A 26,179-nucleotide genomic window follows, 5' to 3' on the forward strand; every position below is an offset into this window, starting at 1 on the left:
TGTCAGTGACTATGCTTAAAAACCTGGAACATTTCTAATTTAAAAGAGACACTGATGTATAGAACAGTCTCATGGACTCTGTGAGAGAGGGAGAGGGTGGGAAGATTTGGGAGAATGGCATTGAAACATGTAAAATATCATGTATGAAACGAGTTGCCAGTCCAGGTTCGATGCACGATACTGGATTCTTGGGGCTGGTGCACTGGGATGACCCAGAGGGATGGGATGGGGAGGGAGGAGGGAGGAGGGTTCAGGATGGGGAACACATGTATACCTGTGGTGGATTCATTTTGATATTTGGCAAAACTAATACAATTATGTAAAGTTTAGAAATAAAATAAAATTAAAAAAAAAAAAAAAGATATCACCAAGGGCAAGTATAACCCAATGAGATAGTAGTTAATTGTATGTAAACTGTGAAAACTGAGATAGTAGTTAGCATTATGTAAGCTGAAAACTCCTAAATTTAAATTTATAACTATGTAAAAATTCCTGATATATTTATATAAATATATATTTCAAAAACAGAGAAATAGTGTCAAAATAGTTGAAGTTAAGCATGCATCCAAGTTAAAAAAAAAAAAAAAGTTTACAACAGTATTTCTCAAACTTCATTCTATGGATTAGTGGTGTCTTTTGAGTCTTTAATAGATATTCTGTAAAAACAAGTTCCATTATTGCAAAAGTTTAGAAAATAGTGTGCTCTCTACCTCTTTTGGAAAGTCACAATAAATATTAGCATATTATAAACTTTGAAAATATCTGCATTAAGGAAACCTGGAGTCAGTGTACCTGAGTTTAAATACAACTTCAAGGTTTATTAGCTGTGAAGGTTAATTTTGACAGGTTTTTCATTTGACATTTGACAGGTTTTTTCAGTTTCTGTGAATCAGTTTCCTCATCTGAAAAATGGAAATACTGATGCTACTTCCCTCTGAAGTGTTTTGTAAATATTAAATAAGTAAATATGTAAAGAACTTACAACTGTGTGGCATATGATAAGTGGTATATAAAGTTTGTTGTTTCCAACCTAGTGTTAGCTCAATTGGTCATGAAACTCTCTCACCTTCCTAACTATCCTCACTTTTTTCATCAATTCTCTTAACATTTCGTGAACAAGCAGGAAAATGGAAAATAAAATATACTGGTATAAGTTCAATATGATGTTTCTTTCTTGCTTTAATCTTTTAACATTAGATGTAATTGGAGCATTTGAAGAGATTATTAGAATCTCAAAGACATTTAAAATGTATTTTTATTCATTTTCATAATAGTCTATAGGAAAATAAAAAGTTGCTTGGCAACCTCAAATTTTGTTAGGCATTTCAGGCTACAGGATAGCAGTTTGCTAAAAGCAGAAGTCAGCCTTCTCCTAGGTTCCTGGTTTGGTTGCACTTTCTAATGAGCAATGCTGCTTGCCCTCCCAACCCTTACTAATCATCATTTTCTTATCTCTGGCCCCATTCTAAATGGCAAATTCACTGCCTTATTGTGCATTCTCCAATCTGCTGTTTTTGTAGAATAAGCTGAACTTTAGCAAAGATTGAGGGTATCTTCTCTTCATATCTATCTGTGGCTTAACAAAGTGTACAAACTAGAGTTGGGCTATAAAGAAAGCTGAGTGCTGAAGAATTGATGCTTTTGAACTGTGGTGTTGGAGAAGACTCTTGAGAGTCCCTTGGACTGCAAGGAAATCCAACCTGTCCATCCTAAAGGAAATCAGCCCTGAATGTACATTGGAAGGACTGATGTTGAAGCTGAAACTCCAATACTTTGGCCACCTGATGTGAAGAGCTGACTCATATGAAAAGACCCTGATGCTGAGAAAGATTAAGGGCAGGAGGAGAAGGGCATGACAGAGGGTGAGGTGGTTGGATGGCATCACCGACTCAATGGACATGTGTTTGAGTAAAATCTGGGTGTTGGTGATGGACAGGGAAGCATGTCGCCCTGCAGTCCATGGAGTCACAAAGAATCAGTCATGACTGAGTAACTGAACTGAACTGAACAAACAGTTCATGCCAATATAGCAGATTTCCAGTCTCACATCATTTGATGGCTTTGCTGATGTCTAGCCCACATACAGCTGCAATTGTTTTACAAACTCTGCATATACCTATGTTTGACTGCCTTTCCCTCTTAGCCATGGTGATGAGCTGAGTAGTTTTTAATTTTGTATCTATCCCTGAGTGGTGATTCCTAAGAATCACTGTAATATTTGCTCTTCACTTAAGTGGTCTGTAACTACTTGCATGTGGCTTCTCTGATCTTTCATTCTATTCTTATATTTGTATGGCTTTCCTGTTAGTTGAGTTCTGAATCTTTTGGAGTCCAAATGTTTTTTCCAAATAACAGAGTTCAGAGCATAAGCATTTCCTGAAAATGAGTCTGAATACTACCTCTGAAAAGGCTTACATCTACCCAGTTGATTTATAGGGAATTTCAAAATTGTTTCCATTAGATTCAACGTGATATACCACATTAACATTTCATATCGCCAGATGTTTTATTACTCATATTTTAATACATCGTACTTAACCCAAAGTAGCTTTGAATGTAAACAATAAACAAGCCAACATGCAGTACTTGACTGTAGAGAGACATAATGAGGGAGATATAAACTGTTTTTCATTTTTGGAGTGATATTATTAATGCAACACCATTAATTTAATTAAATGTTATTTTAATAATAAAACCATATTGCAATAAACTGACCCACCATTTCATTTAAGTAATTGCAAACCTCAAGATTTGATTACTCATAGTTCTCCTTTAGTTAATTTACTTATTCACAGTTTTGACAGAAAAGCTTTCAAACGTATGAAGAGATGGGCACAGTTCATCCAAATAGGAAACTATAAAATTGCCTCAAGATACTTGATTTCTTATCCTAGCCCTACTGTCTATTTTGTTTTGTCTCTCACTTATCCCCTTTAGGATCCAGTTTTTCATTTGTAAGATGGAGAGGTTGGTTTAGATATTCATTAAAGTTCTTGTTACTCTTAAGAACTTTCTACACCACTCTAAATCTGAAGCTGGAGTTTGAATATCTGTATACTTTCAATAATAATAATCACACACAAGGGGCACATGTTCATGCACATGAATTTATGATATTTTGGGCATTTTCATATTGTTATGTTGAATTGTAGATTAGGGAGTGAGTGTAAATGATTAAAAGGGCTGTTTTTATGACTTGGTCAATAATTATACTGACTAGCCATGAGCCAGTTATGAAAGTAGGTAAACAAGTACGAAAGGTGCTATGGTTATAGGAGTAAACGCACAAGTATTAGACAATGCAGAAGATGAATATTTCCCCAGTATCAATGAGTCTCTGCCTTTCTGAATCATTATCAATCAGCTAAATATATGTAATTTAAACATAATGTAAAAGTTACCACTTTCAAATTCAGTTACTGAAGACAACTTTTATGCTTCTAGATGTTTATGTAGATATTTACCTATAATTATAGCACTTTCATTTTTAAAGGCATCTTTCATTCTTATTCCAGTTTCAGTTCAGTCTCTCAGTTGTGTCCCACTCTTTGTGATACCATGGACTGCAGCATATTAGGCTTTCCTGTCCATCACCAACTCCCAGAGCTTGCTCAAACTCATGTCCATCCAGTTGGTGATGCCATCCAACCATCTCATCCTCTGTTGTCCTCCATCTCCTCCTACCTTCAATCTTTCCTAGCATCAGTCTTTACTAATGAGTCGGCTCTTCCGATCAGGTGGCCAAAGTACTGCAGTTTGAGCTTCAGCATCAGTCCTTCCAGTGAATATTCAGGACTGGTTTCCTTTAGGATTGATTAATTTGATCTCTTTGCAGTCCAAGGGATGCTCAAGAGTCTTCTCCAACACCACAGTTCAAAAGCATCAATTCTTCAACACTCAGCTTTCTTTATATTCCAACTCTCACACCCATACATGACTACTGGAAAAACCATAGCTTTGACTAGATGGAACTTTGTCAGCAAAGTAATATCTCTGCTTTTTAATATGCTATCTAGGTTAGTCATAGCTTTTCTTCCAAAGGGCAAGTGTCTTTTAATTGCATAGCTGCACTCACCATCTACAGTGATTTTGGCATCCTCCAAAATAAAGTCTTTTTATTAAAAAAAAAAAAAAAAAGTGTTTCCATTGCTTCCCATCTGTTTTCCATGAAGTGATCAGACCAGATGCTATGATCTTTGTTTTTTGAATGTTGAGTTTTAAGCCAGCATTTTCACTCTCCTCTTTCTCTTTCAATGAGAGGCTCTTTAGCTCTTCTTTGCTTTCTGCCATAAGGGTGGTGTCATCTGTGTATCTGAGGTTTTTGATATTTCTCCTGGAAATCTTGATTCCCGCTTGTGCTTCATCCAGCCCAGCATTTCACATGATGTACTCTGCATATAAGTTAAATAAACAAGGTAATAATATGCAGTCTTGAAGTACTCTTTTCCCAATTTGGAACCAGTCTGTTGTTCAATGTCCAGTTCTAACTGTTGTTTCTTGACCTGCATACAAATTTCTCAGGAAGGAGGTAAGGTAGTCTGGCATTCCCATCTCTTATAGAATTTTCCACAGTTTGTGGTGATCTACATAGGCAAAGGCTTTGGAGTAATTAATAAAGCAGAGTAGATTTTTTTCTGATATTCTTTTGCCTTTTTGATGATCCAAAGGATATTGGCAATTTGATATCTGGTTCATCTGCCTTTTCTACGTCCAGCTTGAATATCTGGAAATTCATGGTTTACCTACTGTTGAAGCCTGGCTTGGAGAATTTGGAGCATTACTTTGCTAGCATGTGAGATGAGTGCAATTGATCAGTAGTTTCAACATTCTTTGGCATTGGAATGAAAACTGACCATTTCCAGTCCTGAGGCCACTGCCGAGTTTTCCAAATTTGCTGGCACATTCGGTTCTGCACTTTAACAGCATCATCTTTTAGGATTTGAAATAGCTCAACTGGAATTCCATCACCTCCACTAAGTTTGTTTATAGTGCTAAGGCCCACTTGACTTCTCATTCCAGAATGTCTGGCTCTAGGTGAGTGAGCACGCCATTGTGCTTATCTGGGTCATGAAGATCTTTTCTGTATAGTTTTTATGTGTATTCTTGCCACCTCTTCTTAATATCTTCAGCTTCTGTTAGGTCCATCCAATTTCTGTCCTTTATTGTGCCCATCTTTGCATGAAATATTCCCTTGGTATCTCTAATTTTCTTGACGAGATCTCTAGTCTTTCCCATTCCATTCTTTTCCTCTATTTTTTTTTTGCATAGATAACTGAGGAGGGATTTCTTAGCTCTCCTTGCTATTCTTTGGAACTCTGCATTCAAATGGGTATATCTTTCCTTTTATCCTTTGCCTTTCACTTCTCTCCTTTTCTCAGCTATTTGTAAGGCCTCCTCAGACAACCATTTTGCCTTTCTTTTTGCATTTATTTTTCTTTGGGATGGTCTTGAGCACTGCCTCCTATACAACATCATGAACCTCCATCCATAGTTCTTCAGGCACTCTGTCTATCAGATCTAATCCCTTGAATCTATTCATCACTTCCACTGTATAATCATAAGGGATATGATTTAGGTCATACCTGAATGGTCTAGTGGTTTTCCCTACTTTCTTCAACTTAAGGCTGAATTATACAATAAGAAATTCATGATCTGAGCCACAGTCAGCTCCCAGTCTTGTTTCTGATGAGTATAGAGCTTCTCCATCTTTGGCTGCAAAGAATATAATCAGTCTGATTTCGGTATTGACTATCTGGTGATGTCAATATGTAGAATCTTCTCTTGTGTTGTTGGAAGAGGGTGTTTGCTATGACCAGCGTGTTCTCTTGGGAGGACTCTGTTAGCCTTTGCCCTACTTCACTGTGTACTCTGAGGCCAAACTTACCTGTTACTCTGGGCATCTCTTGACTTCCTACTTTTACATTCCAGTCCACTATGATGAAAAGGACAACTTTCTTGGGTGTTAGTTCTGTAAGTTCTGAGTTGTCCATCAGAATGGACGGGTTGGATCTCCTTGCAGTCCAAGGGACTCTCAAGAGTCTTCTCCAACACCACACTTCAAAAGCATCAATTCTTAGGCGCGCAGCCTTCTTCACAGTCCAACTCTCACATCCATACATGACCACAGGAAAAACCATAGCCTTGACTAGACGGACCTTTGTTGGAAAAGTAATGTCTGCTTTTGAATATGCTATCTAGGTCAGTCATAACTTTCCTTCCAAGGAGTAAGCGTCTTTTAAATTCATGGCTGCAGTCACCATCTGAAGTGATATTGGAGCCCCCAAAAAATAAAGTCTGACACTGTTTCCACTGTTTCCCCATCTATTTCCCATGAAGTGAAGGGACCAGATGCCATGATCTTTGTTTTCTGAATGTTGAGTTTTAAGCCAACTTTTTCACTCTCCCCTTTCACTTTCATCAACAGGCTTTTTAGTTCCTCTTCACTTTCTTCCATAAGGGTGGTGCCATCTGCATATCTGAGATTATTGATATTTCTCCTGGCAATCTTGATTCCAGCTTGTGTTTCTTCCAGTCCAGCATTTCTCATGATGTACTCTGCATATAAGTTAAATAAACAGGGTGACAATATACAGCCTTGACGAACTCCTTTTCCTATTTGGAACCAGTCTGTTGTTCCATGTCTAGTTCTAACTGTTGTTTCCTGACCTGCATACAGATTTCTCAAGAGGCAGGTCAGGTGGTCTGGTATTCCCATCTCTTGAAGAATTTTCCACAGTTTACTGTGATCCACACAGTCAAAGGCTTTGGCATAGTCAATAAAGCAGAAATAGATGCGTTTCTGGAACTCTCTTGCTTTTTCCATGATCCAGCGGATGTTGGCAATTTGATCTCTGGTTCCTCTACCTTTTCTAAAACCTGCTTGAACATCAGGAATTTCATGGTTCATGTATTGCTGAAGCCTGGCTTGGAGAATTTTGAGCATTACTTTACTAGCGTGTGAGATGAGTGCAATTGTGCAATAGTTTGAGCATTCTTTGGTATTGCCTTTCTTTGGGATTGGAATGAAAACTGACCTTTTCCAGTCCTGTGGCCACTGCTGAGTTTTCCAAATTTGCTGGCATATTGAGTGCATCACTTTCACATCATGTTCTATTTCAGGGGTATTTTTTGAGAACTTGGTGTCTGGAACTAATTGTCTGTTCTAAATCCATCTGAGCCATATCCTGAGGTTAAAAATTTAATTGATCAGTTGAATGAGAGGAGAAATTGCTAATGAAATACCAAATAAACTATAACATCTTTTCCACTGCTTTTCATGTGTTTCTGGTTTTCCCGAAGATAGATATTCAAATGATGTACTGAAGATTCAACAAGTAGGGTTTAAGATTTTGTTTAAGGCTAAAGTCACTGTAATATGAACCATGAGACAATACAAAACATGTGTTAGAGTTTAGGTATCTAAATCTCAAATAAATTGTAAGGAAGTATAAAATGCAAGCATGAGACTGTGGTGTGACAAGGGGATCATATCCCTTTAGAGATTTTCATTAATTCATATTTGAACAACTTTAGTACTTAAATATATCTAGATCACATCAGGAAACTTGAGTTTTGTTCCATGTTTCCCCCTAAATAACTTATCGATGACATATCATGGTGAGACAGTTTCCTTATCTTCAAAATGAAGAGACTGAACCAGATGGCTCTTAAATGTCTTTGCAGTGCTATTATACCATGATTCTTCACCACCTTATTACTTTCTGAATTTACTGTTTTTTTTTTTTTTTCCTGCAGTGACATACAGATAGCATTTTCTTGAACAAATGAATTGATATTGGAACTTACCATCTTTTATGAAAAAAAAAATAGTAGGGGAATCTTGTTCATTAATTCTTAGTGTCATTTTATTAGATACACATTTACCTTATCTGTCTATAAGATATTATGTCAACTTTTATTTTTCATATCATAAGAATCCATATATTGTACACTAAAATCCACTATTTATACTACCAATAATGAAACAACCAGTAATTCAATAAGTACTATAGTTAAGATCCAGTTCTGAGTTGGTAGTCAGGAGATCAGATATAAATTTTGGAAACTTTTCCTGATACATTTTTAGTTTTGAAGCACTCAGTCCTGGCAGTTCTAAGCAGGATCCCTTTATTTAAATCATTGTCATCATATTTTCTGTTCATAGTAACCCTTGGATGTTGGATAGGCCAGTTTGAGCAATTGGGATTCAGCAATGATAAATATGGCGAGAAAATCTCTAGGACTATCTAGAAAATGCACAAACGTGTACCATCATTTCAGAGATTAAAACAATTTTCTTTCAGATCTTTTGCTTGCCATGATTCATAGACAAGCTAATGTGAAGAAAAGTTTGCTTTATTTTGCATTTTCCATGTATTACAAAAAGTGCAGAGTGACAAAATAAGAGCTCATTGATTCCACCAAACATAGACAGATGTTCCAGGCTGTATTTACTTCCCCTTATACCTTTGATAAGAATTCACCTGTCCTTTAGAATCTGTATTTATAATAATAGTAGCTATATTTTCTTTTTGCAACAATCAATACATGTGTTCTTTGATTTGCATTTGCAGGGGAGAATGGGTTTGACTGAATTCTAAAATATTGTTTTAAATTGGCAAGATTTTTTTTTTTTCTTTTTGGCTCATGGCACCAGTGTACCAGTAGATGGTTAGGGATTTTGATAATATCTATAAATAATTTAGGTACTTCCCTGGTGGTTCAGTTTTTTAAGAATGTGACTTGGAGTGCAGGGGATGTGGATTGTGGATTTGTTCCCTGGTCTGGGAGCTAAGATCCCACCTGCTGCAGGCAACTGAGCTTGTACACCCCAACTACTGGGCATGCACTCTAGAGCCTGTGAGCCACAGCTACTGAAGCCCATATAGGCTTTAGAGCCTGTGCTTCTCAATAAGAAGTAGCCCCTGCTTGCTTCACCTAGAGAAAGCCTTGTGTGTAGCAACAAAGACCCAGTACCACCAAAACTAAATAAATTAATTAATATAAAATAAAAAATAATATAGTTGAATTCACCAGATATTTTGGAAAGCATTGGTGAAGTATGGATTGATCTATTTTTAGTACCTATTTCCTGATATATTTCTATGGTTTAGCCTGATACAGACTTCACAGGAGGAAAAATTTCAAACCTGAGTATTCATATTATATCTTGGGAGTTGGTGATGGACAGGGAGGCCTGACATGATGCGATTCATGGGATCGCAAAAAGTCGGACACGACTGAGCGACTGAACTGAACTGAACTGTTTACATAGAGTTAAAAAATTGCCGTATATATATTATAGTAGGTGGTTGTTGATTATTTTAAATATAGCCGTATGTACATGTCAATCTCAAGCTTCCAGTCTATCTCCTTGCCCCTACATTCCTCCCTGGTAATCATAAATTCATTCTCTAAGCCTGTGAGTTTGTTTCTGTTTTGTAGAGAAGTTCATTTGTATCTTTCTTATTTTAGACTCCACATGTAAGTGATATCATAACATTTGTCTTTGTCTCCCTGACTTGCTTAGTATGATGGTTTCCAGATCCATTCATGTTGCTACAGATGGAATTATTTCATTCTTTTGTTTATGGCTGAGTAATATTCTGTTTTATTTATGTATCACATTTTCTTTATCCATTCATCTGTAGAAGGGCATATATCTTACTTCCATGTATTGGCTACTGTAAACAGTGCTTTGGTGAATATTAGAGTGCATGCATAATTTCAAATCAAGTTTTTCTCCGAATATATGCCTGAGAGTGGGATTGCTCTATCATATGATAGTTCTATTTTTAGTTTTTTAAGGAACCTCCAGACTGTTCTCCATAGTGACTATACCAATTTTCATTCCCACAAATAGTATAGGAGAATTCCCTTTTCTCCACACCATCTCCAGCATTTATTGTTTGTAGATTTTTTAATGATGTCCATTCTGACAGATGTGAAGTAATAGCTCATGGTGGTTTTGATTTTAATTCTTCTAATTAGCAATTTTTAACATCTTTTCTTGTGCCTCTTGGCCACCTATATGTCTTCTTTGGAGAAATGTCTATATTTAGTTCTTCTGCCAATTTTTTGATTAGGTTTTTTGTTTTATTGATATTGAGACACCTGATCTGTTTGTAAATTTTGGAGATAAATCCATTTTCACTTGCATCATTTGCAAATATCTTCTTCCTTTCTGTGGGTGGTCTTTTCATCTTGTTTGTAGTTTATTTTGCTGTGAAAAAGCTTTTTAATTAGGCCCCATTTGTTTATTTTTCTTCTTATTTTCATTACTCCAGCAGATGAGTCATAAAGGATATTGCCATGATTTATATCAAAGAGAGTCTTCTTTCTATGTTTTCCTCTAAGAGTTTTATAGTATCCAAATTTACACTAAGGTCTTTAATCCATTTTTTTAAGCTTATTTTTTGTGAGTGATGTTAAAGAGCATTCTATTTTCTTCTTTTTTTTTTTTAACGTGTAGCTATCCAGTTTTTCCAGTACCATTTATTGAAGAGACTGTCTTTTCTCCACTATATAGTTTTGCCTCGAATGTTTAACATTAATTGATCATAGATTTGTGGGTTCATTTCTGGGCTTTATTTCTTGTTCCATTAACCTATATTTCTGTTTTTGTGCCAAAACCATACCGTTTTGATGACTATGGCTTTGTAGTATACTCTGAAGTCAGGGAGCCTGATTCCTCCAGCTCTCTTTTTTCTTTCTCAGGTTTGTGCTATTTGGGTTCGTTTGTATCTCCATAAATATTTTAAGATTTTTTTGCTCTAGTTCTGTGAAAAATACAATTGGTGATTTGATGGTGACTGCATTGAATCTGTAGATTGTCTTAGGTAGTGTTAACATTTTAACAATATTGATTCTTCCAATCCAAGATTATGGTATATTTTTATCAATCTGTCTATGTTGGTTTAGATTTCTTTAATCAGCATCATCATTTTCAGAGAACAGGTCTTTTGTCTCCTTAAGTAGGTCTATTCCTAAACACTTTATTATTTTTGATGTAATGGTACGTGGGGTTGTTTCTTTAATTTCTCTTTGTGACTTTTCATTGTTAGTGTATAGAAATGCAACATATTTCTCTGTATTAATTTTACCTCTTAACCAAATTCATTGTTGAGCACTAGTATTTTTCTGGTAGTATCTATAAGATTTTCTTTGTCATTTGCAAACAGTGACAGTTTTACCTCTTCTCAAATTTGGAGTCATTCTCTTTGGCTTCTCTGATTGTCTTAGTTAGAATATTGAAAACTATCTAGGAATCAGTGAACTAAAATAAACTGAAATGGGTGAATTTAACTCAGATGACCATTGTATCTACTACTGTGGGCAGGAATCCCTTAGAAGAAATGGAGTAGCCATCACGGTCAACAAGAGAGTCTAAAATGCAGTACTTGGATACAGTCTTAAAAAACGACAGAATGATCTCTGTTCATTTCCAAGGCAAACCATTCAATATCACAGTAATCCAAAGTTATGCCCCAACCAGTAATGCTAAAGAACCTGAAGTTGAATGGTTCTATGAAGACATACAAGACCTTTTAGAACTAATACCCAAAAAATATGTCTTTTCATTACAGGGGACCGGAATGCAAAAGTAGGAAGTCAAGAAACACCTGGGGTAACAGGTAAATTTGGCCTTGGAGTACAGAATGAAGCAGGGCAAAGGCTAATAGAGTTTTGCCAAGAGAACACACTGGTCATAACAAACACCCTCTTCCAACAACACAAGAGAAGACTCGACACATGGATATCACCAGATTGTCAACACCGAAATCAGATTATATTCTTTGCATCTAAAGATGGAAAAGCTCTATACGGTTAGCAAAAACAAGACCAGGAGCTGACTGTGGCTCAGATCATGAACTCTTTATTGCTAAATTCAGACTTAAATTGAAGAAAGTGGGGAAAACCACTATACCATTCAAGTATGACCTTAATCAAATCCCTTATGATTATACAGTGGTAGTGAGAAATAGATTTAAGGGATTAGATCTGATAGATAGAATGCCTGATGAACTATGGATGGAGGTTCGTGACATTGTCCAGGAGAAAGGGATCGAGACTATCCCCATGGAAAAGAAATGCAAAAAAGCAAAATGGCTGTCTGAGGAGGCCTTACAAATAGCTGTGAAAAGAAGCAAAGTGAAAAGCAAAAAAGAAAAGGAAAGATATAAACATCTGAATTCAGAGTTCCAAAGAATAGCAAGGAAAGATAAGAAAGCCTTCCTCAGCAATCAGTGCAAAGAAATAGAGGAAAACAACAGAATAGGATAGACTAGAGATCTCTAAAAGAAATTAGAGATACCAAGGGAATATTTCATGCAAAGATGGGCTCGATAAAGAATAGAAATGGTATGGACCTAACAGAAACAGAAGATGTTAAGAAGAGGTGACAAGAATACACAGAAGAACTGTATAAAAAAGATCTTCATGACCCAGATAAATCACGATGTTGTGATCACTCACCTAGAGCCAGACATCCTGGAATGTGAAGTCAAGTGGGCCTTAGAAAGCATCACTATGAACAAAGCTAGTGGAGATGATGGAATTCCAGTTGAGCTATTTCAAACTCTAAAAGATGATGCTGTGAAAGTGCTGCACTCAATATGCCAGCAAATTTGGAAAACTCAGCAGTGGCCACAGGACTGGAAAAGGTCAGTTTTCATTCCAATCCCAAAGAAAGGCAATGCCAAAGAATGCTCAAACTACCGCACAATTGCACTCATCTCACATGCTAATAAAGTAATGCTCAAAATTCTCCAAGCCAGGCTTCAGCAGTATGTGAACCATGAACTTCCAGATGTTCAAGCTGGTTTTAGAAAAGGCAGAGGAACCAGAGATCAAATTGCCAACATTTTCTGGACCATTGAAAAAGCAAGAGAGTTCCAGAAAAACATCTATTTCTGCTTTATTGACTATGCCAAAGCCTTTGACTGTGTGGACCACAATAAACTGTGGAAAATTCTGAAAGAGATGGGAACACCAGACCACCTGAACTGCCTCTTGAGAAACCTATATGCAGGTCAGGAAGGAACAGTTAGAACTAGACATGGAACAACAGACTGGTTCCAAATAGGAAAAGGAGTACGTCAAGGCTGTATATTGTCACCCTGTTTGTTTAACTTATATGTAGAGTACATTATGGGAAAAGCTGGGCTGGAAAAAGCACAAGCTTGAATCAAGATTGCCAGGAGAAATATCAATAACCTCAGATATGCAGATGACACCACCCTTATGGCAGAAAGTGAAGAGGAACTAAAAAAGCCTGTTGATGAAAGTGCAGGGGGAGAGTGAAAAAGTTGGCTTAAAGCTCAACATTCAGAAAACTAAGATCATGGCATCTGGTCCTATCACTTCATGGGAAATAGATGGGGAAACAGTGGAAACAGTGTCAGATTTATTTTTTGTGCTCCAAAATCACAGCAGATGATGATTGCAGCCATGAAATTAAAAGACATTTACTCCTTGAAAGGAAAGTTATGACCAATGTAGATAGTATATTGAAAAGCAGAGATATTACTTTGCCAACAAAGATCTGTCTAGTCAAGGCTGTGGTTTTTCCAGTGGTCATTTATGGATGTGCGAGTTGGACTGTGAAGAAAGCTGAGCGCTGAAGTACTAATGCTTTTGAACTGTGGTGTTGGAGAAGACTCTTGAGAGTCCCTTGCACTTCAAGGAGGTCCAACCAGTCAATCCTAAAGGAGATCAGTCCTGGGTGTTTATTGGAAGGACTGATGCTGAAGCTGAAACTCCAATATTTAGCCATCTCATGCGAAGAGGTGACTCATTGAAAAAGACCCTGATGCTGGAAGGGATTGGGGACAGTAGGAGAAGGGGACGACAGAGCATGAGGTGGCTGGATGGCATCACTGACTTGATGGACATGAATCAGTCTGGGTAAACTCTGCGAGTTGGTGGTGGACAGGGAGGCGTGGTGTGCTGTGATTCATGGGTTTGCAAAAAATTGAACACAACTGAGCAACTGAACTGAACTGACTGATACTGAATAATGATGAAGAGTGTAGATATCCTTGTCTTCTCGCTGATTGTAGAGGAAATGCTTTCAACTTTTTACCATGTAATCTCTAGTTTGTCTTATATGGCCTTTACTATGTTATGTTCCTTCTAAGCCAACTTTCTGGAGGTTTCTTTTTTTTTTTTTAGTCATAAATGAGTGCTGAATTTTGTCAAAGCTTTTTCTGCAAAACTAGTGTGATGATCATATTGTTTTTATTCTTCAGTACAGTGTTTTACACTGATTTTTGGATATTGAAAAACCCTTGCATTCATGGGATGATTCCCACTTGATCATGGTGGATAATCCCTTTACTATATTATTGAATTCAGATTGCTAGAATTTTGTTGAGGTTTTTCGTGTCTACCTTCATCAGTGATATTGGCTTGTACTTTTCTGTTTTGTGAATGCTATCTTTGTCTAGTTTGTGTATCAGGGTGATGGTCATCTAATATACTGAGTTTGGGAGTGTTCTTTTCTCTGTAACTTTTTGGAATAATTTCAGAAATATAGCTGTTAACTCTTTTCTAAATGTTTGATAGACATTGTTTGTGAAGCCATCTGGTTCTTTAACTTTGTTTGTTGAGAATGTTTAAATCATAGTTTCAATTTCAGTACATTTAATTGCTCTATTCATATTATATGGTTCTATCTGTTTCAGTATTGGGTGATTATACCTTTCTAGGAATTTTTCCATTTCTTCCAGTTTGACCATTTAATCGATAAATAGTTGCTTGTAATAGTATCTTATGATCATTTGTATTACCTGATGTCCATTGTAACATTCCTTTCTCATTTCTAATTATATTGATTTGAGCCCTCACCTTTAATTTTTGCTTGATAAGTCTTACTAAAGGTTTGTTGTTGTTCAGCTGCTCAGTCATGTCTAACTCTTTACAAACCCATAGATCGCTGCCGCCCACCCCCCCCCCCCCAGGCTTTCTTGTCCTTCACTATCTCCTGAAGTTTGCTCAAACTCATGTCCATTCAGTTGATGACACCATCCAACCATCTCATCCTCTATCACTCGCCTTCTCCTCCTGCTCTCAATCTTTCCCAGTATCAGGTCTTTTCCAATGATTTGGCTCTTCACATCAGGTGACCAAATATTGGTGCTTCAGCTTCAGCATCAGTCTTCCCAATTAATATTAAGGATATATTTCCTTTGGAATTGACTGGTTTGATATCCTTGCAGTCCAGGAGGCTCTCAAGAATCTTCTCCATCACCACAGTTCAAAAGCATCAATTATTTGGCTCTCAGCCTTCATTATGGTCCAACTCTCACATCTATATATGGCTTCTGGAAAGATCATAGCTTTGAATATATGGACCTTTTCCAGCAAAGTGATGTCTCTTTATTTAATATGCTGTCTAGGTTTGTCATAGTTTTCCTTTCAAGGAGCAAGCGCCTTTTAATTTCATGGCTGCAGTTATCACCCTCAGTGATTTTTCAGCCCAATAAAATAAAGTCTATTACTGTTCCCATTGTTCCCCCATCTATTTGTCATGAAGTGATGGGACCAGATGCCATGATCTTAGTATTTTGAATGTTGAGTTTTAAGCCAGCTTTTTCACACTCCTCTTTCACCTTGATCAAGAGGCTTTTTAGTTCCTCTTCATTTTCTGCAATTATGTTGGTGTTATCTGCATATCTGAGGTTATTGATATTTCTCCCAGCAATCTTGATTCCAGCTTGTGATTCATGCAACCTGGCATTTTGTATGAATTACTCTGCATATAAGTTAAGTAAGCAGGGTGACAATATATAGCCTTGATGTACTCCTTTCTCAACTTTGAACCAGTTTGTTATTCCATGTCCAGTTCTAACTGTTCCTTCTTGACCTGCATACAGGTTTCTCAGGAGGCAAGTAAGATGGTCTGGTATTCCCATCTCTTTAAGAATTCCCCCCAGTTTGTTGTGATTCACACAGTCAAAGGCTTTAGCATAGTCAGTGAAGCAGAAGTAGATATTTCTGTAGAATTCCCTTGCTTTTTCTATTAACAGTATGAAAAGCAAAAGTATATGCTAAAAGTTTGTCAGTTTTATCTTCTCAAAGAACCCATTTTTAGTTTCATTGATCTTTTCTTTTTTTCTAAATATTTCTAATTAATTTATTTCTGCTCTGATTTTTAAATTTCTTTCCTCATGCTCTCTTTGGGTTTTGTTAGTTTTTCTTTGTCTAGTTGCTTTAGGGGTAAAGTTAGGTTGTTTATTTGAGATTTTATTGTTTCCTGAAGTAAGAGTGTATTTCTATAAAATTCCATATCAGAAATGTTTTTGCACAGCTTTTGGAATGTTGTGTTTTTGTTTCATTGTCTCTAGGTTTTTTTTTTTTTCCTCTTTTATTTCTTTAGTGATCAATTGATTCTTGTGTACAACATCATTTAGCCTCCACATGTTTGTGATTTTTAGAGTTTTTATTTTCTTGTAGATAATGGCTAATTTGATAGTGTTTTGGTCAGAAAAGATGCTTGATATAACTTCAGTTTTATTAAATTTACCAAGACTCTTTTTGTGGCCCAGTATGTGGTTAATCTTGGAGAATGTTCATTGAGCCCATGAGAAGAATATGTATTCTGCTGTTTTTGGTTGGAAAGCTCTATAAAAATCAGTTAAGTTTATCTGATCTAATGTGTCTTTCAAGGCCCTGTTTTTCCTTATTGATTTTCTGTCTGGATGTTCTGTCCATTGGTGTAAGTGGGCTAAATCCCCTGATGTTACTGCGTTACTGTCAATTTCTCCCTTTATGGCTATTGATACTTGCCTTATATATTGAGGTTTTTCTATGTTGGGTGCATATATATTTGTAATATCTTATTTTTAGCTTGATCTCTTGATCATTATAAAGTGTCCCTTTGTCTCTTGTAAAGGTTTTTATTTTAAATGATTTCTTCTGATTTTAGTATTGCAATTTTAACTTTCTTTTGCTTTCTGTTTGCATGGATTATCTTTTCATACCCCCTCACTTTCTGTTTGTATGTGTCCCTATGTCTGAAGTAGATCTCTTGTAGCAGCATATATACAAGTCTTGATTTTGTATCCAGGCAGCCAATCTGTGTCTTTTGATTGGAGCATTTCATCTGTTTATGTTTAGGGTAATAATCTATATGAATATTCTAATTGCCATCTTGTCAATTGTTTTGGATTTGTTTTTATAAGTACATTTTCTTCCCTTCCTCTTTTGTTCTTTTCTCTTGTGATTTGATAATTAATCTTAGTGTTGTATTTTGATTCCTTTGTGTGTGTGTCTGTCTATTGTTGATTTTCAGCTTGCCATTAACATGACATTATAATATGGCAATCTATGTATGAATAAAATTGTTTTAAGTTGCTGGTCTTTTAATTTCAGATGCATTTCCCATACCCTACATTTGTGTTCTTCTCTTCTAACAATTGCTGGTTTAAATACCACATTTGTGTGTGGATGATTTCCTAACTTTACTATGTGGTTGTCTTTGCTGATGAGCTTTTCCATTCATAAGTTTCTTGTTTCTAGTTGTGACCTTTTCTTTTTCCAATTACAGATGTCCCTTCAGCATTTGTTGCAAAGCTTGTCTGGTGGTACTGAATTCTTGTTTCTAGTTGTGTCCTTTTCCAATTAGAGAAGTCCCTTTAGCATTTGTTGTAAAGCTTGTCTGGTGGTGCTGAATTCACTTAACTTTGCTTGTCTGTGATGCTTTTGATTTTTCCATTGAACTTGAATGACTGTCTTGCTGGGTAGAGTATTCTAGGCTGTGGTTTCTTCCTTTTCATCATTGTAAATATATCTTGCTACTCCTTTCTCGCTTGCAGAGTTCCTGTTGAGAAATCAACTCATAACTTTATGAGAGTTCCCTTGTTTATTATTTGTTGCTTTTTCCTGGTAGCTTTTTTTCATAGTTTTCTTTGTCTTTAATTTTTATCAGTTTGGTTACTACATGTCTCGGTATGTTCCTCCTTGGATTTATTCTGCCTAAAACTCTGTGCTTCCTGGATTTGGGTGACTGTTTCCTTTTCCATGTTAGGGAAGTTTTTAGCTATTATCTCTTCAAATATTTTCTCAGATCCTTTCCCTCTGTCCTTTACTTCTGGAACACCTATAATGTGAATATTGATTCATATACTGTTCTTCCAGATGTTTCTTAGGCTGTTTTAATTTCTTTTTCTTTATTCTATTCTGTGGCAGTGATTTCTGCTATTCTGTGTTTCATATCCATTCTTCTGCCAAGGTTATTCTGCTATTGATTCCTTCTAGTGTATTTTCATTTCAGTTATTGTATTTTTCATGTTTTTTTTGTTCTTTAGTTCTTCTAGATCTTTCTTAAATATGTATTGTGTCTTCTTGATCTTCGCCTTTATTCTTTTTCTGAGATCCTGAGTCATCTTCACTGCCATTATTCTGAATTCTTTTTCTGAAGGTTGCCTACTTCACTTAGTTATTAAGGTAGTTGTCACTTTATCTGGGAGATACTTCTTTGCCATTTTGCTTTGTCTAACTTTCTGTGATTGTTGTTTCTGTTCTGCAGGCTGTAGGATTGTAGTTCTGCTTGCTTCTGCTATCTGTCCTCTGATTGATGAGGCTATCTAAGAGGCTTGTGTAGGCTTCCTGAAGGTAGAGATTGGTGATGAATGGGGCCAGTTCTTGTCCTTCTGGTGGGCAGGGCTGTATTCAGTAAGACTTTTAGCCACTTTTGTATTGATGGGTGGAGAAGACAATGGCACCCCACTCCAGTACTCTTGCCTGGAAAATCCCATGGACTGGGGAGCCTGGTGGGCTGCAGTCCATGGGGTCGCTAAGAGTTGGGCACTACTGAGCGACTTCACTTTTCACTTTTCACTTTTACGCACTGGAGAAGGAAATGGAAAGCCACTCCAGTATTCTTGCCTGGAGAATCCCAGGGACGGGGGAGCCTGGTGGGCTGCCATCTATGGGGTTGCACAGAGTCGGACATGACTGAAGCGACTTAACAGTAGCAGCAGCAGCTATTGATGGGTAGAGCTATGTTCCCCACCCTTTTACTTGTTTGGCCAGAGGCTTCCCGGTACTGGTGCCTACAGGCTGTTGGTGGGGCTAGTTGCAACCTCTGCAGTATCTCACACCATGAGTTCCCCCTATAATTGTTGCTTCAAGTTTATGTCCCACCACAGTGGTCCCCAGCCCTACCACCCCTTGAAAGATCCTCCAATACCAGCCAGTATATCTGACCCAGTCTCTTATGGGGTCACTGCTTCATTTCCCTGGGTCCTGGTGCACATGGGTCCTTGTGTGTACCCTCCAAGAGTAGAGCCTGTTTCCCCCAGTCTGGTGTAATTCCTGCAGGCACACACTGCTAGCCTTCAAAGCCAGATGTTCTGGGGTTGTCTCTGCCTGTTGTCAGATCCTCATGCTGGGAAGACTGAAGTGGGTCTCAGACCTTTACTCCAGTGGGAGAACTTTTGTGGTATAATTGTTTCCCACTTTGTGAATCTTCCACATGGCAGGTATGGAATTTGATTTTATCATGATTGTGTCCCTGTTCCCATCTCGTTGTGGATTTTTCTTTGGAGGTAGGGTATCATTTTGGTACATTTCAGTGTCTTTTTGTGAATGGTTGTTTAGCAGTTAACTGTGATTCTGATGTTCTCATAAGAAGGGGTTAGCATACGTTCTTCCATTCCTCCATCTGTACACATTCTTTCTAAATTGGCAAATCTGATGTGTGAATGTAATATGCAAATGTGTCTGTATTTATGGGTTCACATGGATATAGAAATGTGTGTGGTATTTGTGTGTGGAGGTTTGTGTATGAATATAGGTGAGTTTACACAAGCATTGTAAAAATTGCTTTATATTAATAAAAGAATGTAATTATATTGCAAGGGCTGCAACACTTTCTGCAGTGATCTGCTATGTTTTCTTTTTCTTTTTTTTCTCTGAGTGTATAAGAAGGAGGCCAGTAAAAATATGATGACCACTTAAATGTTTACTCCCCTTTATTATTTTTTGCTAAGGTAACTTTTGAGGCAAAATAGCCCATTCTTTAGCAGAAGGGTCAACAAGGATATTCCCTAGAAAGTCATTCCCTATAGCATTTTAGAGTGCTTCTTCTGACAGTGTTGTCTTAGATGGGTTTTTAGTGCATAGTGAGTTCTGTGTTAATCAACTATCCAGAGCTCTTACTAGACACCAGAAGACATTAGCAAGAGTTTTGGTATTTTCCCAAATTTTTCATGTTATGCTCTATGTTTTCTCTGTTTTGAATTGAGAATCAGACGCATATTTAATGTTTTTTTTTTTTTTTCAGATTTTCAACTTGCCCATTGTAAGATGAAGTTATTACAAGAGTAGAAAATTAAATTTTGAAAGGATATTGTTCATAAATTAGACTCGGGTTTCCTTTTGGATTGTCCTGTCTAGTATAGCCCTGTTAAATGTATCCTGTTTTTAATTACATTAAGAAATGATCCCTGTTTTAAAAGGAATGGTTCTGGTTTTAGGTATAACAGCTGCAGCAATGGCTGAGGCAATGAAGCTGCAGAAGATGAAGCTTATAGCCATGAACACTCTTCAGGGAAAAGGAAGCCAACATGGAAATGAATCAGAGCCTGATGATCTTAATTCTAATACAGGTGAGTGTCTTTAGGAATCCAAGGCAGGTGGCTCTCATTGACTTATTCTGGAATTGGAGAGAGGAGGAAAGGAGAGAACAACATGTATACTTTGATTATAAGCAGCTACTACAAAAGGAGGGGGCTTCCCTGGTGGCTCAGCGGTGAAGAACCCACGTGCCAATGCAGGAGATGTAAAAGATGTTCGATCCTTGGGTCAGGGAGATCTCCTGGAGGAGGGCACAGCAACCCAATCCAGTATTTTTGCCTGCAGAATCCCATGGATAGAGGAGCCTGGCAGCCTGCTGTTAGTGTCACACAGAGTCAGACACAACTGAAGCAATTTAGCACACATGCACACACAAAAGGAGGCTTAATCCTACCTCTAACTTGTACATTGAAATTAGAAAGCTATTATAGATCAAAACCTCATTTCAGGAAACATTTAGTATCTCCATTGTTGTTGTGGGGTTAAATTCTAATTTTTATAGTGCTACCTATTGCACCCTTTGCTTACTAAATGATGCCTACTTCAGTTTCACCACAGCCTTCTTCACTTTTTTTTTTTTTTCCTAAGTTTAACACCGAAATGCAATACTGAGAATCTACCTTTGTTTCGAGGTGCTAGGAGATGAGGCATTATCAGTAGGGGCTAAAGAAATGTGGTAGAACAAGCAGAAAGCAAAGAAAAAAGATGGGGGGTGGTGAAGGAAATGAGAAAAATGCCTGTGAAATGGAATGTCCTCTTCCTTCTCAGTAACTGTTTTTTGTGTTTTTTTTTTTTTCCCCATTAGCCTGTAATAATTGTACCTTGACTTTGATCATAAGATCACCCTCGAGATCTCTTTAGGAAGTAGGTGGGATTATGACTATCTGTGTAACACACGTGAATGGATAAATAACTAGACAAATAAATAAAGTGTACTTTTAATAAGGAATAATCAGGGGCAATCAATAATGGTCATAGGAGCCACAAGCTTCCAATATGCTTTTGCAGTTAAATTCAATATAATTTGATAGGCAAATAGGTAGCAGCATTTTCTCTCTTCTATTAGGCTCATAAAATTTCAAGCATTTTGGGACTTTCTTTTGAAGAGAAAAGGAAAGAATAATTTAAGAAATAAATTACTGAATCAAATCAACATAATAAACTCATGTAAAGTTGAAGTTTCATGGGGAATTATGGAGTGGGTATTGGTCTTCAACCAGTGTTCACAATGGGGAATAAATGGAAACATGTTCATTTTTATGTTGTGTAAGTTTGAAATGTACACAGTGTTGATTTGATGCACTTATATATTACTTTATAATTATCAACAATAATGTTAACACCTCTATTATACAATAATTATCGTTTCTGTTTTGGTAGTGAGAACTTTTAGGATCCATTCTAATAGCAACTTTTATATATATAATACCATATTGTTAATTCCAATCATAGTGTTGTGCATTAGATCTTTTGAAATTATCCATCTTCTATCTCTCATGTTAACTAGTTTATTTCTTACCAAATTCCTGGGAAAATGGAATTTTCAAAATTTCCATTTTGCAGATGGTGAAACAGAGGCACAGAGTATTTCAGCTTTGCTGATAATCACAAAGCTAGTAAGTGGCAGAGCTCAGTTTCAACCGTATATGGTTAAGTCCAAAGTATGTACACTTTTCACATTCTCCTCCACTTCAATGTTGTTTTGTAAGAGGAATTTTATTTTGTTTAACCTTGGAATAAATTTTTAAATTAATTTATTTATTTTACTTAGAAGATAATTACTTTAAAGTATTGTAGTGGTTTTTCAAATATATTGACAGGAATCAACCATGTGTGCACATGTGTCCCCCATCCTGAATCCCTCTCCCACCTCCCTCCCCATCCCATCCCTCAGGCACATCCCAATGCACTGGGCCTGAGTGCCCTGTCTCATGCATTGAACCTGGACTGGTGATCTATTTCACATATGGTAATATATAAGTTTCAGTGCTATTCTTTCAAATCATTCCATCCTCGTCTTCTCCCAAAGAGTCCAAAAGTCTGTTCTTTACATCAGTATCTCTTTTACTATCTCACATGTAGAGTCATTGTTACCATCATTGCAATTCCATATATATGTGTTAGTATACTTTATTGGTGTTTCTCTTTCTGACTTACTTCACTATGTATAATAGGTTCCAGTTTCATCTACCTCATTAGAATAGGTTCTAATGCATTCTTTTTAATACTGAGTAGTATTCCATTGTGCATATGTACCACAACTTTCTTATGCATTTGTTTGCCAATGGACATCTAGGTTGCTTCCATTTTCGAGCTATTGTAAATAGAGCTGTAATGAACATTGGGATACATGTGTCTCTTTCAATTCTGGTTTCCTCAGTGTGTATGCCCAGCAGTGGGATTGTGGGGTCATATGGCAGTTCTATTTCCAGTTTTTTAAGGAATCTCCACACTGTTCTCCATAGTGGCTGTACTAGTTTGCATTTCCACCAACAGTGTAAGAGGGTTCCGTTTTCTCCACATCCTCTCCAGCATTTATTGCTTGTAGACTTTTTGATAGAAGCCATTCTGACTGGGGAGAGATGGTATATCATTGTGGTTTTGATTTGCATTTCTCTGATAATGAGTGATGTTGAGTATGTATTCATTTGTCTGTTAGCCATCTGTATGTCTTCTTTGAAGAAATGTCTGTTTAGTTCTTTGGCCAATTTTTGATTCGGTCATTTATTTTTCTGGAACTGAGCTGCAGGAGTTGCTTATATATTTCTGAGATTAATTTTTTGTCAGTTGCTTCATTTGCTATTATTTTCTCCCATTCTGAAAGCTGTCTTTTCACCTTGCTTATAGTTTCCTTCATTGTGCAAAAGCTTTAAGTTTAATTAAGTCACATAGTTTATTTTTGCTTTTATTTCCATTACTCTAGGAGGTGGGTCATAGAGGATCCTGCTGTGATTTATGTCAGAGATTATTTTGCTTATATTTTCCTCTAGGAGTTTTATAGTTTCTGGTCTTATATTTAGATCTTTAACCCATTTTGAGTTTACTTTTCTGATGGTGTTAGATAGTGTTCTAGTTTCATTCTTTTAAAGTGCTTGACCAGTTTTTGCAGCATGGATACAAAAACAAGACCCCTATATATGCTGTCTACGAGAGACCCACCTCAAAACAAGGGACACATACAGACTGAAAGTGAAGGGATGGAAAAATATTTCATGCAAATGATGGCCAAAAGAAAGCAGGAGTAGCAATACTCATATCAGATAAAATAGACTTTAAAACAAAGGCTGTGAAAAGAGACAAAGAAGGACAATACATCATGATCAAAGGATCAATCCAAGAACAAGATACAAAATGATAAAAATATATTCACCCAACATAGGAAGACTGCAATATGTAATGCAAACACTAACAAGTATGAAAGGGGAAATTAACAGTAACACAATAATAGTGGAAGACTTTAATACCCCACTCACAACTATGGATAGATCAACCAGGCAGAAAATTAGAAAGGAAACAAAACCTTTAAAAGATAAAATGGACCAGTTAGACCTAATTATATATCTATAGGACATTTCATCCCTAAACAATGAATTTCACCTCTTTCTCAACTGCACAAGGAACATTCTTCAGGATAGTTCACATCCTGGGCCATAAATCTAGCCTTGGTAAATTCAAAAAACTTGAAATCATAGGAAGCATCCTTTCTGATCACAAAGTGGTAAGATTAGATGTCAACTACAGAAAAAAAAAAAAAAAACTATTAAAAATACCAACATATGAAGGCTAAGCAAAGCTCTTTTAAATAACCAAAAAATCATAGAAGCAATAAAAAAAGAAATCAAAATATGCATAGAAACAAATGAAAATGAAAACACAACAACCAAAACCTTTGGGATTCAGTAAAAGCAGTGCTAAGGGGAAGGTTCATAGCAATACACGATTTCCTCAAGAAACAAGAGAAAAATAAAATAAATAACATAACATTACACCTAAAGCAACTAGAAAAAGAAGAAATTAAGAACCCCAAGGTTAGTAGAATGATAAAAATTGGGGCATAAATAAATAAAAAAGTAACAGAGGAGACTATAACAAAAATCAACAAAACTGAAGCTTGTTCTTTGAGAAGATAAATAAAAGAGACAAACCATTAGCCAGACTCATAAAGAAAAAAAAAAAAAAAAAAAAAGGAGGAAGAACCAAATAAATAAAATTAGAAAGGAAATTGGAGAAATCACAACAGACAAAACAGAAATACAATGGACCATAAGAGATTACTATCAGCAACTGTATGCCAAGAAAATACATAACTTGCAAGAAATGGAGGAATTCTTAGAAAAGTTTCAGTTCAGTTCATTTCAGTCAATCAATCGTGTCCGACTCTTTGCGACCCCATGAATCACAGCACGACAGGCCTCCCTGTCCATCACCAACTCCTGGAGTTCACTCAAACTCATGTCCATTGAGTCAGTGATGCCATCCAGCCATCTCATCCTCTGTCGTCCCCTTCTTCTCCTGCCCCCAATCCTTCCCAGCATCAGGGTCTTTCCAAAGAGTCACCTTTTTGCATAAGGTGGCCAAAGTATTGAAGTTTCAGCTTCAGCATCAGTACTTCCAATGAACACCCAAGACTGATCTCGTTTAGGATGGACTGGTTGGATCTCCTTGAAGTCCAAGGGATTCTCAAGAGTCTTCTCCAACACCACAGTTCAAAAGCATCAATTCTTCAGCACTCAGCTTTCTTTACAGTCCAACTCACACATCCATACATGACCACTGGAAAAACAATAGCCTTGACTAGACGGACCTTTGTTGGCAAAGTAATATCTTTGCTTTTGAATACGCTATCTAGGTTGGTCATAACTTTCCTTCCAAGGAGTAAGTGTCTTGTAAATTCATGGCTGAAATCACCATCTGCCATGATTTTGGAGCGCAAAAAAATAAAGTCAGCCACTGTTTCCACTGTTTCCCCATCTATTTCCTATGAAGTGATGGTACCAGATGCCATAATCTTAGTTTTCTGAATGTTGAGCTTTAAGCCAACTTTTTCACTCTCCTCTTTTACTTTCATCAAGAGGCGTTTTAGTTCCTCTTCACGTTCTGCCATAAGGGTGCTGTCATCTGCATATCTGAGATTATTGATATTTCTCCCGGCAATCTTGATTCCAGCTTGTGCTTCTTCCAGCCCAGCGTTTCTCATGATATACTCCGCATATAAGTTAAATAAGGAGGGTGACAATATATAGCCTTGACGTTCTCCTTTTCCTATTTGGAACCAGTCTGTTGTTCCATGTCCAGTTCTAACTGTTGCTTCCTGACCTGCATATAGGTTTCTCAAGAGGCAGGTCAGGTGGTCTGGTATTCCCATCTCTTTCAGAATTTTCCACTGTTTATTGTGATCCACACAGTCAAAGGCTTTGGCATAGTCAATAAAGCAGAAATACATGTTTTTTGTTTTTGTTTTTGTTTTCCTAGAGCTCTCTTGCTTTTTTGATGTTCCAGTGGATATTGACAATTTGATCTCTGGTTCCTTTGCCTTTTCTAAAACCAGCTTGAACATACGGAATATCACTATTCACGTACTGCTGAAGCCTGGCTTGGA

The 26,179-nt window shown here is 36.8% G+C and overlaps 1 protein-coding gene across 1 annotated transcript in view; it reads left to right on the top strand.

Moving 5' to 3' along the window:
- Nucleotides 1-26,179, top strand: part of DACH2 (dachshund family transcription factor 2) — a 798,816-nt gene that overhangs the window by 471,828 nt on the left and 300,809 nt on the right. Inside the window, exon 4 of the mRNA XM_044936484.2 lies at nucleotides 20,481-20,612. Within this exon, the coding sequence (XP_044792419.2) occupies nucleotides 20,481-20,612 (132 nt within the window). The remainder of the gene's footprint in view (nucleotides 1-20,480; nucleotides 20,613-26,179) is intronic.

Source organism: Bubalus bubalis, chromosome X, assembly GCF_019923935.1.
Source record: "Bubalus bubalis isolate 160015118507 breed Murrah chromosome X, NDDB_SH_1, whole genome shotgun sequence".
In the NCBI taxonomy this organism is placed as follows: Eukaryota; Metazoa; Chordata; class Mammalia; order Artiodactyla; family Bovidae; genus Bubalus; species Bubalus bubalis.